General features: G+C 25.7%; 1 protein-coding gene across 2 annotated transcripts in view; it reads right to left on the bottom strand.

Moving 5' to 3' along the window:
* Window positions 1-6,696: 6,696 nt before the first annotated feature.
* LOC129611100 (putative uncharacterized protein DDB_G0282133) overlaps window positions 6,697-20,000 on the bottom strand; it is a 195,374-nt gene continuing 182,070 nt past the window's right edge. The window contains exons 3-6 of one of the 2 annotated variants that reach the window (XM_055524050.1): window positions 19,425-19,634; window positions 15,207-15,436; window positions 7,530-9,373; window positions 6,697-7,293 (exon numbers count right to left, since the gene is read on the bottom strand). In XM_055524050.1, the coding sequence (XP_055380025.1) occupies window positions 7,071-7,293; window positions 7,530-9,373; window positions 15,207-15,436; window positions 19,425-19,634 (2,507 nt within the window). In that variant the 3' untranslated portion in view covers window positions 6,697-7,070. The remainder of the gene's footprint in view (window positions 7,294-7,529; window positions 9,374-15,206; window positions 15,437-19,424; window positions 19,635-20,000) is intronic. The other variant, XM_055524051.1, reaches the window with a different exon arrangement.

Genomic DNA, 20,000 nt, shown 5'->3' with positions numbered 1-20,000 from the left:
ATTGTAAAATAATGCTGTATATGCTTTAATAGTGAATTTCAATAGCCTCAAAATGTGAGTTGACAGATTCATTCATTCTACAAAACGCATTTTTAAAAAATTGTCACATTTAGTCACGTACATTGAAAGAAAATTAATTTTACGTCACATTATGTCACGTAAAACATAAAGAAAATGGAGGATATGCAAGTATAATTAGATATTTTTATAGCAGCATTGAGTAATTTTATTGATGCCAGTGTAAAAGTAACCGATCGACAATTTATTTTCTTAATATTTTTTTCATCACTTTACCAAAAAGAACTTTTTCTCTCAAATTTACTATTTGTTTTTCATACTTTTTTCTGTCACCATTTTATTTTGAAAAATTTTTCTAACTAATATTAAGATATTAATATCAAAAAGTATCGAGTCACACTTAAGAAAAAATAGGTGACAGTCACAAAATTGACTTGTCTAGTAGAATAAAGCTGCAAATTGTAAACTTCGAAAAAAATTGTGAATCATCATTGTGAATATTTTGGTAATTAAATTACTTACTTTTTATTTACACAATTTTCGTTTCGCACATTTTGTACCTTAACTTTATATGTTTTATTGTTAACATTATTGTATTTATTCCCACAAACAATTCAACTTACTTAGAGAACATTGAATAATAACCCTAAATCATTTATTTGAATTTTCCAAGAAATTATTCCAGTTATATGATAAAGTTGAATTTCAATTACATATTATAAGGATTCAAATAATTTCATAAAAATTCACCTTCGAACTATTGTGAAATAAAAAGTGGAATTATTGTGAAAAGAAAGCCTAAAATTTTCGTGATTTACGAATAACTTAATTAGTCACAGTTTTTTATATAAATTTTATTAAATTATACTCAAATCCCGAAAAATAGCGAATTCACTTAATTTATCCATTTCACTAAAATAATGTTATTTCCTATAATTTTTATAATTAGTGATTTTTTTATTGATTATAGTATAGATTTACAGTTTCCAAATTAAAATTTTGCATCAGTAACCACATATTTCATGATCACATTAAGATCTTCTCGGTATCGATTCTCGAAAATTCATCCTAAATATATGCAAAAAATATAGTTAATATTATTTTTAGTTCATTTTGAAGAATTCAAAATTGAAGTTTTTTCTTGCCGAACTATATTGATAACAAAGGTCATTTACAATGGTTCTGTTAACACGAATATACTCAAACCGTGTTCATAAAATATTATGTGGTTAACGATCATCACACTCAAATTTATAGAAAATATTAACTTCATTTATATTCAGAAATTAAATTTCATAAACATATCTTTAAAAAAATATAAAACGAATTTTACAAACAATTACACCTTAGCAAGAGAAATTTAAATATCCAATTAAAAAATTTGTGAAATGATTCCTTTATCAGTTTTTCTCTAATATGATTTTACTTCTTTCATATTTATTTTATTTTGAAATAATAGAAAATTGCAGATTATGATGATGAAATACTCGTGTTAATAGGCCCAATCATGGAATATTTGGAATATGTCAGGCCTCGATAACTAAACATTTTACGGGCCAATTTTACATTTTTCCACACCTAAAGAAAAATAATCAACCAATTTCCATGAAATTTGATACTTATATTTGGGCCGTTAAAACAATGAACAATATTATGAAAACAATGAACAAACAATGAAGATTTTTTTGGAATGATCAGGACTCAGAAGCCTGGATAGGAGCTGATTTTATACTTTTTACCATACCTACAAAACTAGTTAAATGAATTTCTTAAGATTTAATATTTGAGTTGAGGTTATTACCGAAACCAACTAGTGAACTTTTCAGATTTAAAACTCTACTAAGGGGCAAATTTATTTTTTTTCGAGGAGTGTTAAGTAAAAGCTTACTTCCGATTTATGTAAGTTTACTAAAAATCTCTTTAAAATTATAAAGAAATGTTTATAAAACGCATTTTCCTTATCTTCTTTAGCGCTTTCACTAAATTGGACAATAACTATTCCGGTAGGATATGTGCATATCAGGCTTTTCTTATTTAACGCAAAAATATTTAATTCAAAATTTATTCTTAGATTCAAGTGCAAATCATATACACACACATATTTAAGTGCCGCTAAAGAATGTAATCAACTATTGTATTAAATTGTTGCACTTACAATGTGGATGTCTAATTTAATGTCGGGTCTCAAATTGAAAATATCATATTATTGAGAACGTATTTGTAAGATCACAGAAAATTAGACCTGAATATTTACATATTGTAAATCCACCAGATCCAGTGGATAGGTATTCCAGTGTTTGCAGTTATTGTTTTCGTATACAACCAGGATTAGTTTAATTCAGTACTGGATAGGAAAATACATAATATCTTTATAACTAAGTTTAACTAAGAAGGTTTATAACGATAAATCAAATATGTTTAAAAAAATCAACAAAATTCGTTATTAACACGTTCCTTGGCGTTTGCTTTTTCCCGATATATTCTTTTAGATTTTTCTTTTAAATTAAAACCATTAACCATCAGAACTTCGATGGTGTATGTTATATAAAAATTTTTTACTTTGTGAAAAATAAATTATGTAAGGCAGCAGGAGCTTAGCACTTGCACCACTCACGAATTAGCTTTATTGATTTAAGTATTAAGCTTGTATAATATTGTTTATGGTATCTGCATATTTTCTTCATATTACTTTCATAATTTACAAGTTGGATTTAAAAAATTCTGTAAAAATTTAAAAATATTTGCCATTTTTATATCATCAAATTATTTATATTATTTAATCTATATTGTTTAATGTAAAGGAAACTGCTTCGTCTCTATGGAAGTTGGCATACATTTGGCTGTGTGAATAATGAATTTCAAAATAGCTATATACACACATCTTAAGCAAAATCTAATATCTGTTAATAAAGTTTGTACCAGAAGAAAGGCGAAACTAATATTGCTAATAAGAATAATAATCGTTTATCGTAATTGCTGTCTTCGGTTTCATACGAAAAATTTAACAAAATTTTGAACAGCAACAGACGAATACAGCCATTCATATTAATGAAACGACCGAAATGAATTAACCTGTGACAATTCTGGAATATATTTAATTATGTTAACTGGATTTAACGTTTCTTATGTCACAGAAAAGGACGCAAGGACTGTAGAAAATACCAAAACATGAATGAAAACAAAAGAAAAAATGTAAAAAGTTAAACGATTTGCATATTTCCTCTATAGAAGTAAGTAGATTATTAGAAATGAAATTTAAAAATTAAACATTATTACCTATCCTTTTAAGACGCCAAGATTTACTACAAAAGGAAACTACATATTCTAAGGGCTAACCCGTTATGAAGGCAATTGCTTTATCTAACATGAAATGATTGTTAAAAATGAAGGAAATGGAAATGAAGGTTTCTGTATGGCTTGTGATATATAATGGCCATATTTCATGAGGACTCAAAACTTTTAATTATACATTTTATTTTACCTTCGAGATGAAATAAAAAGAGGGTGTTCTGAAAAATACACTAAAATCACTCTGTTTTAAAATAGTAAATTTATTTTTAGGAAAACTTTGTAAAAAATGAAGACTGTATGCTATAATAATGTGTTCCCTGATGATGCTCCATATTGAAAGCGAATTATTGGACTATTGGAGCCGATTAAATATATTTGCCATTGAAAAAATGATATTATGTGGGACTCCACAATTTATATTTAAGATTCAAAGATTCGTGTAAATGATTAAAACATTATGTGAAATTCGGCCGATTTTTGGAAAATAAAAGCGTTTGCCGAATAAAATTTTTTATAATATTTATTTTATAGAAAATAAATATTACCCAAACCATGAACAAATATGTCAACAGTTTAACAGGATTGATCGTAGAAAAAGGTACCCAAAAAAAATATATATGTATTATTAACGGTACTTTTTGAACAATAACCATTTTTTCACAAATTAAATGTTAATTTTTTTAAAAACAAAACGTTATATCTTCGAAACCGTCCAACGGATATGTTCTGTAACAGATAGTTTCCTTCGTTTGACCTTGATAACTTCATTAGTTTAAGAAATATAGGCGCATTTTTATTTTCGAAGGCCTTATATAGTCCTTCAAGAAACTTTGACTAAAAGTAGCAGAACAAAACTTTCATCTCATCATTGAGTATGACGTTACAAAGTATAAATAACATTGTGTGGAACATAACTGAATGAAATTTCATATTGAATGAATCCGGTGTAGAAATTTTTCTAAAAAATTATGAAAACAAAAGAAAAATGAACATTTTTAGGAAATAGCTTACGATTTACCATGTGACATGAGGAAGTAATAGCTATTCAAAAATGAAATCATAGTTAAGAAAGCTGAAAATTCTACAGAAATTCTAAAATATACAGCTTACCGCAATGGAATAGAGCGTAATTTGTTAAATTACATTTGATTTTAACAATGATTATGAATGAAAATCGAACTTTTGTTGGCTGCTTATTACCTACACATATTTTCGTAACCTTTGCTTATCATTAACATAAAGGATGTACATATTACCTGCAACAAAATCATTTTCAATCAGCATACAAAAATATATGTAAAATTTTTGGTTTATATATCTTCATACCAGTAATTTTTATAACCTGTGCACATACTTCAAAATTACCTAAATAATTGGCACTATTGAAGTACTGCAAAACCTAGACAAAATAGCTGAATGATAAAAATATTTGAAGCTTTCAATAGTCTCCCACGCTAAGAAATCATATATTATGAATTGATACAGTATTGTTACAATGTTGTGATCTTATATGCAACTATTAAAATTTATTAGTTTCTTACATGAACAATAATTTGTTTTTGAAGGGAGTGATAAAGTGATTGAGAAATATTTTTTGTTATATTTCGAGTTTTACAAAAACCAATTTCGAAATTTGAAATTTTTTACTAAAAATTTAAAAAACTTTACGCGACTAGCAGGATATTGGGGATAATGCGAATTTGTATTATATCCGAATATAATTGGTATAATTAAATTGGAATTAATTAACAACTCAATTAAGTTTTTTAAATTCACAATGAATAATTTATTTGAAATTCTTTTTAGTAGTAATTTATTTAATTTAAATTATTATAATTTTGTTTTTATTATTAATAAGGGTATATTAATATTTTACAAAGTTGTGTTGTTTTTATATATATATATATGTTTTTTTTGCTTAATTGAATAAGATTTTAAAGTTAATAAGTCGATTCTTAAAATGTGTTTTTTTTTTTTGTTTTACTTTTTGTATTGAATTTATACATCAAGAACTTATCATTAAATAATTTTATTATGCAAAAGTTGGACATTAAAAACAAACCAAAAATAAGGCAGAAAAAAATATTTTAACATATTTTGTATGTAATAAACAAAAAGTATAAGGTTTTCTTTAAATTAATTTTCACATGTGTTTTTATTACAATCCCCATATAATAAAATAATATGAGATTAGTAATCATTATTTTACAATAACACGGTATTTTATACCAATATTAAGCTAAAACTTATATTTAATTAACTATAAAATTATATAAATATAAAAATATGAAATTAAAGCCGAAATTGAAAAACTGTTTAGGATTTAGGATTTACTTGTATTGCTAAAATGAATTTATTAAACAAAAAGGAATTAAGACGAATTTTTTAATTTATCAAAAAAAAAATCAATTTTTTTTTTTTTTTTTATTTTAATATTTTACTACCGTAAGTTTTGTTCTACCGATTACTAATTAAATTATTAATCAAATATATTTACAGTTTTATAATGAATAAAAATTATTTAATTTAAAATTTATTGCTTTTTTTCAAAATTGATTTGTTTTCTCTTAAAAATATTCATGATTATTTTTTTTTAAATATATATATATTAGTATATTTATAATTATTACTAATAATTTGAATTTTATTAATATTTGTAACATTAAAATTCTATTTATATATATTTAATTGTTGTAATACTCTGTATGTATTGCAAATTTTTTTTATATTAATAATTATATAGAATGGAATTTCCAAAATTAATTTTTAACAATTTCAATTTTAATATTTTGCATTTGATTTTATAGGATAGATGGGGGGCGAATGGGAGATTCAGAAAACGTAGAGTAAAATTATTTAAAGTAATTTTTTTTTTATTTTCTTTGCTATATTTACATACATACAAGAATACCTATAATTTCTTTTCATTTAATATTCCAAAACGATTAATTTACATTTAGCTATTTTTGCTCTGGTCTTGATATTTTTAATCTTACATTTCATATGAATGTACAGAATTTTTTTTTTTTAAGTAAATTACGAATCTTTGGCATCAAAATAATTTTTTTACATTTAAAAAGCAAAGTACTTTTTTTCATACCTTGAGAGCCTTATACTATTTTACACTTAGTAACAAAACTAAAATCATATTAAATGTTTCAAAATGAACAAATAATACAAAAAAAACATACTAATAAAATCTAATAGTAGCTTAAATACTATAATACTTCCTTGTTATTAATGCAAAATAAAATCTTTAAAATAAAATTATACAAAAATATTTAAAAAGAAAATTATATTGTGCATAATATTTTTTAAAATAAAATAAATTATAAATTATTGATTTCTATTTCTTCTACATTATTTATAAATAAAATAATCGAAAAGAAAATTTTAGGAAAATGTTTTTTAATAATTGAAAAATGCATACATAAAAAATTTATTTTTCTGAATTCCATTTTTTTGGCGAATATTTTCAGTTTTTCTATTTTCAAGATTAAAATTTCCAATTATTGCTGCATATACGTATTAATATAGGTATGTAAGTATATAAAATTTCAGAATATCTATTATTTTCTTTTCAGAATTTTACAGTCACTGGGATTTAATTTTAATACATAATTAATTTATTATTTTCTTTGATTATAGCTAATTTTACTAAATTTAATATTTGCTTTATTTATTTTTATCGTGTTTTTTTTTTAATATTAAATACATAAAGTTTTTTTTCAATATTGTATTGAAAAAAATTTCCTTAATTTTCATTCCATTCTATCTCTATCATCATATTTCATACTATGTGCCGTCATGCTATCACGATCATCGAATTTTAGATTATGCCCAAATCCACCTAAACTAGATAATTGTGATAATTGTGAACATTGTGGTGAATCATATAGTGACATTTTTAAACGTTTACATTTTGCTCGTCGATTTTTAAACCAAAATTGAACATTTTTACTTTCCAATCGAGGAAATTTTTGCCTGGAAAAATTAAAAAAATATAAATTTAGAATCATTGAAATATGATTTGTGTAATTTTAGTTTAAATTAAATAATTTAACTTTTAAAATTATAGCCAGATAGATTCTAGTAAAGGTACTAAACTTGAATTCGAAAACAAGCTTAAATTATCAAATTGGGAGTCCCCAATTGGACACGTGGATTGGGAGATTTTTTTTGGCAATTAATGTAATAAAGTAATTTTCAAAGTAACTTACCGATAAGGCATTTGATTTAAATCTTCAGTGTACTTTAAAATTTGATTATGTGATGGATGTGTATTTAATGCAAACCATTGTTCTAATTTCGGAACTTCTGTAACCGGATCTATAAATGTTCGATTTCGTTTTCTCCTTTCTTCATTTGATAAATTTGATAAATTTAAACCACTAGCATTGCCACTACCTATTATACCAGCTCCATTTGGGCCACCTAAACCTAAAGAACCGAGACCAGCGGCTGCTGCAGCTGCTGCTGAATGTGAAACATGTCCAGGTGCACCAGGTTGATGGTGACCAGCACCCATACTTGGCATATAATGACTCATATACATGAACGAATGAGATAACATTGGATTTGGTACCATTGGAAATGCTAGGTCACGTCTTGGATCAGGTGATGGTGAACGAAATCCGTCATCCATTTGACTAATATCATTATCATCTTCCATATCTAAATCTTCTTCTGACTTTAGAGAATTTTTCGGTGATTCATTTGATTGTTGTTCAATGTCATTGCTGCTATTTATATTACTATTATTACCGTTATTATTGTTGTTGTTATTATTACTTTTCATACTATTATTGTGAATGTTATCATTAACATTTGAATGACTATTTAAGCTATTCCGATCATTATTATCTCGTTGATCATTTGGTGAAGAACGTTCGGAGTTTCGATCACCATTTGTGTTCTTTTCCGGAATATTGTTTCTATCGCTTGAAATTCGTTCACTGTTATTAACATTTTTATCATTGCTTTGGTTGTTAGGTTCACTTAAATTGTTATTATTACTGCTACTATTATTTCCGCTATTATTATTGCCGTTTATATCGTTGTTGTTGCTACTACTCAATTCGCTACCAATTTCTCCATTAATTATTTCACTTTTGATGGTAATATTTTCATGAGAAGGATTGGAACTCAACGAATCACGATTTCTTTCATGCATTGTCAACGACAGCGGTAAATGTTGCGGTGGCGAATTCGGACGACTACTACTTGTACAATCATCTTCTTCAATGTCATCATCGTCATCTGAATGTTGTGATATATTATCAATATCGTCAAATTTCATATTTGGCGAACTTTTCAGATAATTCGAATGTCCTCCTAATAACATATTTTCTGTACTTTGTCGACTGTTACTTAAATTGCCGGAACCATTAGTGTTAGTGTGACCATCGTGTTTTAAATAGCCATTACCAATACCATGTAAACGTATTTCGGAGCGTTTTTGAGCAGCTCTGGCATTTTTGAACCAATAAACAACATTATTAACATCAAGTGGTTTTCTCCCACGTCTTGAATCTAATGAATTTAATTGAATAACATACGATTGTATTTGTTGGCGAGAAGGGTGAGGATTTTCTTGAAACCAACGTTGAAGTTTCGGTAGTTCCATTTCAGGATCAAAACTGGTGCGCATTCTTGTTTTTTGATTAGCTGCTGAATTTGGGTATTGTGAATGATGCATTGAATGTAATGCAGGATGTACCATCATTGCAGGATGATGAGTTGAATGATGACTTTCTGCAGCTGCTGCTGCGGCTAATAATTGTTCACGATTATTATGTAAAGTACTGTGTGTTGAATTTGCGGCACCAGCCGCAGCCACAGCCGCTGCAGCTGCAGCCGCGGCTACATGCCCTGGTGTTGGAAAATCAATATCATTTGATTGTCCTGTCATAAATGGCAGTATTTTTGGCGTGGGAATTGGTGAATGTGGTGATAATTGATTACTCCACCACTGATCAAATTTTCGCCTCAATTCGTCGGGTATGTCACCATTGTACGAAAATGAATTTTGATATGAGCTTCGGCATATTTGTGACAGCATACTCTGTAAAAATCAGAAAAAAAAAGGTATTTTATAGCTATTGTAACAACAATAAAAAAATTAAAATTAACCTAAATTGCAATGCAAACTGAAAAAGATATTAAGAAAAATCTGATTTTTTATTACGATATAATAAAAAGCTTGAGCTTCTACAAGTGTTGTTGTTTGTAAATTTAAGAACAATATTGACTAATTTAAGTATGATATTTTAATTAAAAAAAAAAAAGTTAATCTCACTTACTCTTATCTCTATTTACTATGAAATTATCCAGAATATCTTTAAGTTTAAGCAAAGATAAAGATTTTTCGTTATTTTTTTCTCTTTTATAGCTACGTAAATAGGATTTTAAATCTGAAGTAGTAAAAATTTATATAAATATACTACAAGTAGATAAAACTTACTTCAAGATTTTGTTTTAATGGTTTGGTAGAAATAATAACAAAGAATTGGATAACGTAAAAATGAGCTTGTAAAAGAAACAACAAAGCTTAACTTTAATGCTTAAGCAATTTAAATAATTAGAATTAAATATGAAAAGCAAAAGTAACAATACTTATAGCTTAATGCGAGATTAACGGTTGTTAAAAAATTTAACTGAAAAATTGTAAATAAATGTGATAAAAATTAACAGTACGTTCTCGTATAACGTATTATTGACAATTTGCTTTTGGAACTATTTATGTACATCGATAGTTTTCAAATAGAAATTAATAACCAACTAATATTATGAGCGGGAAAAGACAACTAAATGAAAAATTTGAATACCGGAAACCTACGATAAAATTTTCAATTATAAAGAGTAAGTTAATATTTATTGATAATTAGCAATTCTTCCATATTTGTTGTTGACTAGAACTTCTTCGTAGTAGATTGTGGAGAGCACATGTTATATCCTGCAAATATAATTTTTTCTACTGCAAGTTGTTTTAATGATATGGTTTATTGTGTACTATGAAGTCTTTAGAAATGTCAGAACTAGCAATTTAAAAATAATTTATTTACAATTTCTATGTACTTGTAATTTTGTTGAATTGTTTAGATGTCTTCATGTACTATCATGAGCACGGTCAGTTGAAAGGGCGACAAAACCTCAATTTAATTTTCAATACCATCAAATTGTTTAAAATTTCTTTATACTTATATTAATTAAATATACGATATTACTTGTTCAAAAAAGATTGTGTTCTTACACAATAGTACTTTTATTCCAATTTCACTATTTATTAAGCTATGCCTAGTATAACAAAAGAAATTTATGCTTGTTAATCTGACAAAATGTATTTGGCATTAGCTTTTCTTAATAGTTTCAAATTAGCTAACAATTGGATTGAAACTTTCATTTTTTTCGATTTCACAGTCAGTCAAAAACGGGCTAGATACAAATTTTGAAACATTTTTAAGGCATACAACACCAAACCATATTCGGAGGAAAATTATATATGCGTCTCCTAAGATAATTAAAATTAATTATGATAATTTTGCACATTATTTTATATACAATAGTATTTATTATAATTTCTATCTGTCTATAGAAATGCGCAAACAAATTATTATTATTATGCAAATAAATAATTAAACCGGAATAATTAAGAATAGAAAAACAAAGTTTTTTTTATAAGAAATCTGTAGAAAAAACAAAATAACGAATACGTATTTGATCTTACCTCTGTGAAGTATATTGTGAACGCTTAATGGTATACGAGTAATATAAACTAAAAATGTATACTAAATTTCTTATATAGTTGCATATGATATGAATATAAGAGCCAATATAAAAAAATGCTTCCTTGTTTTAAGCTAACAAAAATCTCTTACATGTAAGATATTATATCAGCATAGAAAATAATCTTATTATGCGCTTAGCAGGAGAAAAATATAAAAAAAAAGGAGAAAAAAGAAGTTGGGATATATTCTTTAGCTTTAAGTAACAAAGATAGTTCCACTACATATACACTCTCATATATATATAAAACGTATCAACTTAAAGAAAGATGAATAAGCTAATATAAGAAATAGAAGAGCAGGGAAATCAAAAAATGAATAAAAAAAGGGTTAAGCATACAAAGTTTCAAATATATTTTACTTAAAACTCTGATTTTATTTTTTCGGATTATTTTTGTTATTGGTATTATTATCAGAACAAAAGTTGTAAGTTCACCTGATGATAGATCCAAAATAATAAAGGAATAAAATTATAATCAAATACAAATGCATACATGCATACATACACCCATACATACATATTTAAAAATCCATGTACACATGTGTTTTTCGAAATATGATGCTATATATTTGACAGCTAGATAATGTGTAAGTATCCTTTTATAATTTCTTTTAAATTTAATGTTAGTTGAATTCGTGTATCATACAATGATAATTATCAATCGCTTGCTTTGCTGATAATATTCGTGTTAAATGTATTCTGCGATGATTTAGATGTCTGTTCGTCCGCATAAGTTGTAAATATTTCAAAAGCTAATTGAAACAAGTTCTTTGGCTAATTTATAGCCAGTAAATAACTTAGCACTTAAATTGAGTTATTTCATTGAAAGAAATAGTTTGCACTTCAAAACTGTGTTCGACAGCTGGATAAGATAAAAGGCATTTAATATCCGTGATAAAGGCAATAATCCGTGAGTGACAATTATCATATAACCACTTAAATATTGTTTTTTACATACATGTTTCACAGAGTTGACATGATCAACCAATTCTCATTTTTTTTTCTGATTATAAAATATTCAGTACAGTAAAGTGCAGGAATGACAAACTTTTTAAAAAAAATTAAAATTATAATTTAAAATTTTAAAAACCTTTTCAATTTAAAAATTTTAGTTTTATTTAAATTAATAAGTTTATAAAGGGTGAATTTTAAGCTACGAAGTACTTCTAAGTTATCTGACCAGAATTGCCATGATATTGGCATCATTGGAAATTTTTTCAAAATATGAAGGTATATCAGGATAAATTTATTTTTAAAATCTTTTCGGATGATAAGAACACTTAGCTGGTATATTTTAAAAGTAGTTGTTGTGATTTTACTAGCTCAAACTAATTGATTTCCAAGTTTTTCGGAAAATAAACATCAATTAAAAAGACTGTGTACCGTTAAACATAACCATATATAAATAAGCTTATTAAGAGACAAACTATTGTTCGAGTACTTGACTTTCAAAATAATTATTAGGATCAATGCTTTCGTTTTAGAAAACTGGAGATATCATGAAAAATGTTCGCTTATATCACAGCATAACTGTATGAAAACTCGCAAATTAAATTACAAGTAGCTTAGTTTATATTTTATTTCCTTAACAGCTCCCAAACTAAAAGAAATGCAAAGAAAATTAGAGTTTATTTTGTTTGTATATTAATAAGCGCGATTTTTTTTTAAAGAGAACCTTAAAAAGTAGTATAAATCACACAACACTTACATATATATTATATGTAAGTACAATCTTTTCATAATATTAATCTGTGTTTGATATCATTAGTATAATAATTTGTATCCTTGCTGCTTTTTATACGAATAATAGTAAAGTTTCCGAACATACATAAATTTTATAGAGAACGCAATATGTTCGCTTTCAAATCCCTTATATAAATTAAAAATAAGTAAATAAATAATGTTATGACTATGTAAATGTTTATATAGGTAGAGTGAACACGTTTGCAAAAAAGTTGATAATTTTGATTTTCAATGTAACCTATAATATTTCATTATCTTAAAAATTAAATTCTTTATTATTGTCATTTTAAATTGGTATGTACATACGTACATATATACAAAGCAGAAGAACATATAATATGTGTATGTATGTATGTATATATATTTAACTACATAAATAGTAGATAAATAAAAATATATGAAATCTGTACGTATAATTTGTGTGGGAAATTTTATCAGAAAGATTTAATTTTAATACAATAACATTATATTATTTAAGTACACACGTACATATATACAAAACAATATTTATTAAGTACATATACATAGAATCCATAAACGTAATTATATCTGTACCCATATTCATATATTTATTATATGTTGGTATGTACATATATAAATTTTTCACTTATATATTTTAAAAACATTGAAAAGTTTTAACAGGATTAATATTAATCATTAATAAATAGGATTATTAGTTTCACTAAAAGGAAGGATTATAACAAAATACAAATTAATATATGTATACATTTATATAAATATATGTGTATGTATGTATGTAATTACATTATACATAACCTATGTAGGTATTTTGAAAAGAGACATTGAAAAGAGTTTTAAATTTAAAAAAAGAAGAAAATAAAAAGGTTAAAATATCATCAAAAATCTCGCTTTTACTTTAAATCCATAATATGAACGAAATGAAAGAGTAAAGATTCATTGCATAATATTTGCGTTATTATTCAAAATAATAACGTAAATTAAATTCAAAGTGTTTCTTATTAACCCATTAAAGCTCAATATGAAGTGTAAATCAAAGTAAAATTCTTCAATTCGTCAAATTCTTCAACTTTTTTCTTCAACTACCCTTTAATTTACATTAAGTAACAATAAAACTTTCGTTAGTACTTGTGCCACTAAAAGGTTTGGACAAATGGTTGGTGGTGTTAAAAGGATTCGTGAAATTAAAACTGTGACCAAGACAAAATAATTACACAGAGATTAAAAGAAAACTTTGGAATTATTCTTTAAATTTCCGAAATTTTCGAAAGTTTTCGAAATTATTTGCAAAACTAAAAATTTTTGGTGTTTTTAAACATTGTATTTTTGATTACATTTTTGATATCAATTTATAAGATATCATTGACTTCAAAATTGCAATAATTACGGGTTTAAAACATAATTCAGCTTATAATTTTAAATTGCTGAATTGTGTATTAATACCTTTTACTGCAACTTTGTCCTCAATTACTTTTTTTAAAGCTAAAGAAAAAGCTTACCAAGAAGTTTGAGTTAGCTAAGGGTTTTGTTTGATGTTAACATTTAAGTGAAAGGTCAAGTTTTTAACAGCTATAAATGTTCTATAAAAGTTTTATATGAGCGTATAATGTTTGTAGATTTGTAGATTGTAGATTTTTAAGGGAACCAAATCGGGCAAAAGTCCCTACGGGACACCGCAGCTGTTCGCTATTTATTGTAATCTCCTCATACTCCCACCTATAAGCGTATAATGTAAGTTTTCATTTACCCGCACTACACTTAATTTTATTTGGCTTTCTAAGCAAATCGAAATTCAATTGACTCTTTAGAAGTATGTCCAAAAAAATTTTTGAAAAAAAACGTTTTTTAATTTTACTCTGTCCTTCCGTTCGTTCGTCTGTCCTTGTGTCTGTTTATACAATTTCTACATTTTTTGAGATAGAAAGCTGAATTGCTCAAACAGATCTTTAGCAGCAGCTTAATTCTGCGGAAGAAAAATTTTACCTATGCGAAAGTGCTTTGAAATAGATAAATTTTAAGTTTTCATAGTTCGACTTATTAATTGAGAACCTATGATATGTTCCAATATAATTGCAGTACCAAATGATGAAGAAATTAATAGTATTTTTAAACAAAAAAAGCTTGAGACCTAAGCTTAAAAGCTTTAATTGGAAATAAAGGTTTTTAAGAAATAATTAGAAAAAACTTTTAGATTTAGCAAAATTTAAATTTTAAACTTTCAAAATTTAAATTTCTTTTTTAAAAATTCTCGTTGAAAGACATAAGGTTTAAATTTAGAACCGCGAATTTAAAAATTTCCATATTTTATTGTATATATTTAGATGTAAAATAATTATCAATGCTTACATAATGTTAATTATTGTGTAAATGAAAAATATTGTCAGACTTACCTCATCTAATGGGCAACCAGTTGATCTTAATACTGCATGGGATTGTAATACTAATAATTTCAATAATTTATCTTTGATTTCATTATATGTTGATGGTTTACTTCTTAATATAACAATACGTAATGTAACGACAGATGTTAATTCACCCAAAATATCACTAACTGGTACTATTGGATTATCAGATATATTTTCCAATGGTATAGGTTTCCAATTCTTAATTATTAATGAGCCTGGAATGTGAAAGAGATAAAATTATTAAATTAAAAAAATTTAATTTTTATATTGCAAATAATGTACGAAGAATATGTGGATGTGTGTACGGATAGGTCTGAAATATACATAACCTCATTTTCTTCATATATGCATATGCAGGCATTTCTCAAATCAGTTCTTGGGGTCTATTACCTCAATTAATCTCATAATTATAACAGTAAAAGAACAAACTCTCTTCTTTCTTGTTTTTGCTCACTTTGCTATTATTTTACTTACTTTGTTAAGTTATAAAAAGGTGAACTTTAGCTTGGCTATTAGTTGAGTTGCAAGTATGAAAACATTAAGAACCATTTTTGTAAAGTTGATTACGTCATGCTTATTAAGACGCATAGTTATCTGCAAGTCATTCTTAAATAGACTTTAAAGAATAGTATTTGGGAACGATATTGATATGGCCATATGCTTATTAGGCCTCTGAAAAGCTTAAGGGCCGCTTTTTTTAGAAACCATTAAACTTTATAAAAAAACGCTTTATATACCTAAAACAAGCAACTCGTGTATTTTTAACTAGAATCGCGCCATAATTATTTATTTCGCTACATATTTTTCGTTGATTTTCTTAAAAAAATGTAAGTGAGTAGCAAATACTCGTAGCACGGAAAAATCATTTTTGGATGAAATTTTATAGTTTTTAGCTGTATATGGTTGATCATATCGAAAGGAGTTTCAGTAAAAACACCATTTATTTTGTAAAAATAAGAGGTTTAAAAAGTTAATAGAAAATTTTTTAAAATTTCCAAGGTCTTTTATTACCATTTTTTCTTTGTTTACGTATTAGTTTTACTCAAACATTTTTATTGTTTACGTACCTGGCCGTTACGCCTTAATTTAACTATAAAAAAAATATCGGGTATAAGTTTTTGTTTACTGTTTATGTCGGGTATTAGTGTAAAATGTTAAAAATTTCAGGATGTAAAAAATTGGTTTTTGCAGTATGTACCTGAAGTGTTTTTATTGAAACCTATTGAAACTATTTTGAAAACTAAAATTTGATAATAATATGTTGACATAGCCAGCTAGCTAAACGTCACAACAATTTCCTTTTAAAAAAAATTTTAGAATTTTTGGGAATTTGAACTTGCATAACATGACAATTAGTTTTACTTGTTTTAATTTTTAAAGTTTTAAGTTAGGTATATTTTTACTATTTGCTTTTAAAGAATTTTGCCCACACTTTGCGCAAAAAGGTTACATTTTTCATAAATTACAAAAATAATTTAAATTAGGAATAAGGAAATGACACCCAATTCGAAATAAATAAAATATTTCTGCAGTGAAATTGTTATCTTTTATTTTAACAATACCTTAAATTTTTAACAATACCAAACATTTACTAATACAGGTAAATATTTTGACTTTTCTGTAATAATAAAATAGGTAAAAAGGATTAAAGGATACTTGATAATTTTTATGTTTTTATTGTTTTTTTTTTATTTTAAGTGCCATGTTTTATATTCGAGATAAAAGATTGTGCTAAAAATTATTTGTGAAAATTAATTATTTCAAAATATTTATACCTTTGAGCTTCGGAATTGAATACTTGCTATTGATTTATAATCACACAGTTTCTAGAAATGAAGTATTATTTTTATTTTGTGATTTATTTTTCTCAAATTGAAAATTCTGGCACAAACTTCACTTAATTAATTTTTGATATTCAAAAATTTTTTCAGAATATCCGATAGTCGAATGGATTGAAAAGGATGTCCGAAAGCGTAAGCTAATTTCGTTATTTCGCTAAGTTTTATTTGAAAATTAATTATTTGAAATTTAATTAATTTTTCATCTAGCCTATAATATTACAAAAGGAAAATGTGATTACTTGCCCGATGGTGTATGCCTCTATAGTTACAATTGTTTCATTAAAAATTCATTTTTGGTGTAGAGTCATTTATTTCAATCCCAAAAACTGTGTGTATTACACTATTTAGTTTGAGAATTATTGTATTTAGGACTGCTACACCGAATGGTATGATTTAAATATCCAAAAAATTTGAAAATACGAAAAGAAATACATATATGGCGCACATACATTCACGTATATATGTATGTGCACCATATGTATACCTACAATAATTTAATATTATTATTTGTATTATATTCACTGGTATTTAGTCATGAAAAGTTGTCCGTAATTTAATCAAATTTACTACAGTAAATTTTAAGATACACTAAACTCCTTTAACCATAAGTAATTGTGGTTTTGTTTTTTCAATATTCCAGGCAAATTTCTTACAAGGCAAATTGGATTAGACTAAAGCGGGGTCAATGTGTATTTTTTTAAACATTTAAAATATAATTTTAAAAATTATCTGAATAAATGTAAAACTAAACATAATTAATAAATTGAAAGTAATGGTACGGGCAAAAAATTTTAATCCCCTTACATTTTTTTAAAAATCATTGATATTCTTTTTAAGTATAAAATAAAAAAAAAGAATTATGGATTAAGGAATATTTATATGAAACCCCTGCAAAAATAAAATTCTAATCCAATTAAAATTTCGTGGAGATGTCTAAACCTTTTTTTTTTCATTTTATTGTGATTATATCTTGGGGGGCTTATTATATTATTATTTTGGATATAATCACTGAACTCCATATATTATACAATATGGTAAAATTATGCTTTGAATGTAGATAAACCCTATTTATTTACATATGGATATATAAACATATATACTTATTAATACTGATATATTATGTTTAGGGATTGCATTATCGGTTAACGATTAACCGATTAACCGATAAATCGTCGAAAAATTGACGATAAATATTATCGATAATTTTTTTTAAATTTACCGATAATTCCGATAAATTAAGTTTTATACAACATTAAATATTATACAACAACATCAACTGATAAAATGACGAAAATCAATCAAATCTTGGTTGCTTTGAAATTTTGAAGATTCAAATTGAGAAACGCATTATTAAAGATATACTGTCCTTATGTGAAAGACAAAAGCAAATAGTATGCGACAAAGAACTGTTTTTCAGTTATTATATTTGTACTGTTTTCTTCAATCTCTTTCTAAAAACTATCTCTTTTGTTCTAACTTGTTGTACGTGTTATATGTGTATAGGTAATCGTTTTGTGAAACTGCAATTTTTTTATTGAAAAAATTGAAAAATTAAATCTAAGTTGAATAGTAATAGTGAATCGCCAAATATAAGTTCAAAAGAAACAAATGGTAAAAAACTTATGAAAATTATTAAGAGGGAAATGGTTCATTATGAAGATATTGGGGTACGTGGAGTATATCTGGAAATGGTATATAAATATTTAGAAACAATTAAACCGACCAGTGTAGAAGCCGAAAGAGCTTTTTCATCGGCCGGTTTATTTTGTACTAAAATTAGATCTAGATTAAGCGATTATACATTAAATTGCCTTTGTTTCTTGCGAACCTATTTTATGAATAAAAATAATCCAAAATAATAATGTAAAGTAGAACTAATTTGAATTAATAAAGCATTTATATGTACAAAACAAAAATTAAATTTTTATCGGTAAATTATCGGTAAACCGATAATTGAGAAGAAATTTATCGGATTACCGATAAATGATTTTCGACGGTAAATTGCAATCCCTAATTATGTTAAGTATGTGCGAAAGAATGTTACAAAGATTTTAGAAAAGGATTATAATCAGAAAATTCATGTGTTGAATAAAATTCAACATATTTTTATTTGTATAAATACATACATACACATAAATATTATACACTAACACGTTAGTATATTTTTTAAGTTTGATATTATGATATATAAATGGATTAACCCAAAAAGAAAAAATAAGAATAATAAAATGAAATTATAAAATTACAAACAATTATTTTCAGAAGGTTTCTATATATTTCAATATGTATAAGTAAATGAGGTGGCTGCACAATTTTAATATGTACTGCAAAAAAAAAAAAAAAATCGAAAAAAAGAGATTACCTCTTGCTGTGCTTGAAATATCTATTGAATAACCCAGCCTTTGTAATGCTGTACTAACAATGTCTGACCAAGGTGTTGAAGCAGCAATTATAACATAACTATCCGTTTCAATATTTGGTCGGCGTTTCCATATATTACGTTGATCGATTGCAAGTGATGCTTGTAATGATGGTACTGATTCAACAATACAATGAAGAGGTAACGATTTTGCTGCAAATTAGAGAAAAAAAAATATTAATATTTAATTAGAAATGTTTTCAATTAAATTCAAAAATTTATTTATTAAAATTTACATTGTATGGAAAAGCACTGAGCTAAGTGTTTTACTTAGCACTAAGTTTTAAGTGTTTTAGTCTAAAATGGTATACAAATAAAACTTTTAATAATAAAAGAATGTCGAAATGAGCTAAATTAATAAATTCAACACTCAGTATTTGACTCAATGTGTTTTCTTAGTTTGTTAGCTAAACAAAGGAGTCGTTCAGACTTACATACATGTGCATGCTTAAAATAGAGTGAATTTGATACTTAGTGTAGTGTGATTGTATTTCGTCAACAAACCACGTAAATAAAGAA

Source organism: Condylostylus longicornis, unplaced genomic scaffold (genome assembly GCF_029603195.1).
Source record: "Condylostylus longicornis isolate FDR11 unplaced genomic scaffold, ASM2960319v2 ptg000048l, whole genome shotgun sequence".
Lineage (NCBI taxonomy): Eukaryota > Metazoa > Arthropoda > Insecta > Diptera > Dolichopodidae > Condylostylus > Condylostylus longicornis.
This window is presented reverse-complemented; position numbering and strand designations above follow the sequence as displayed.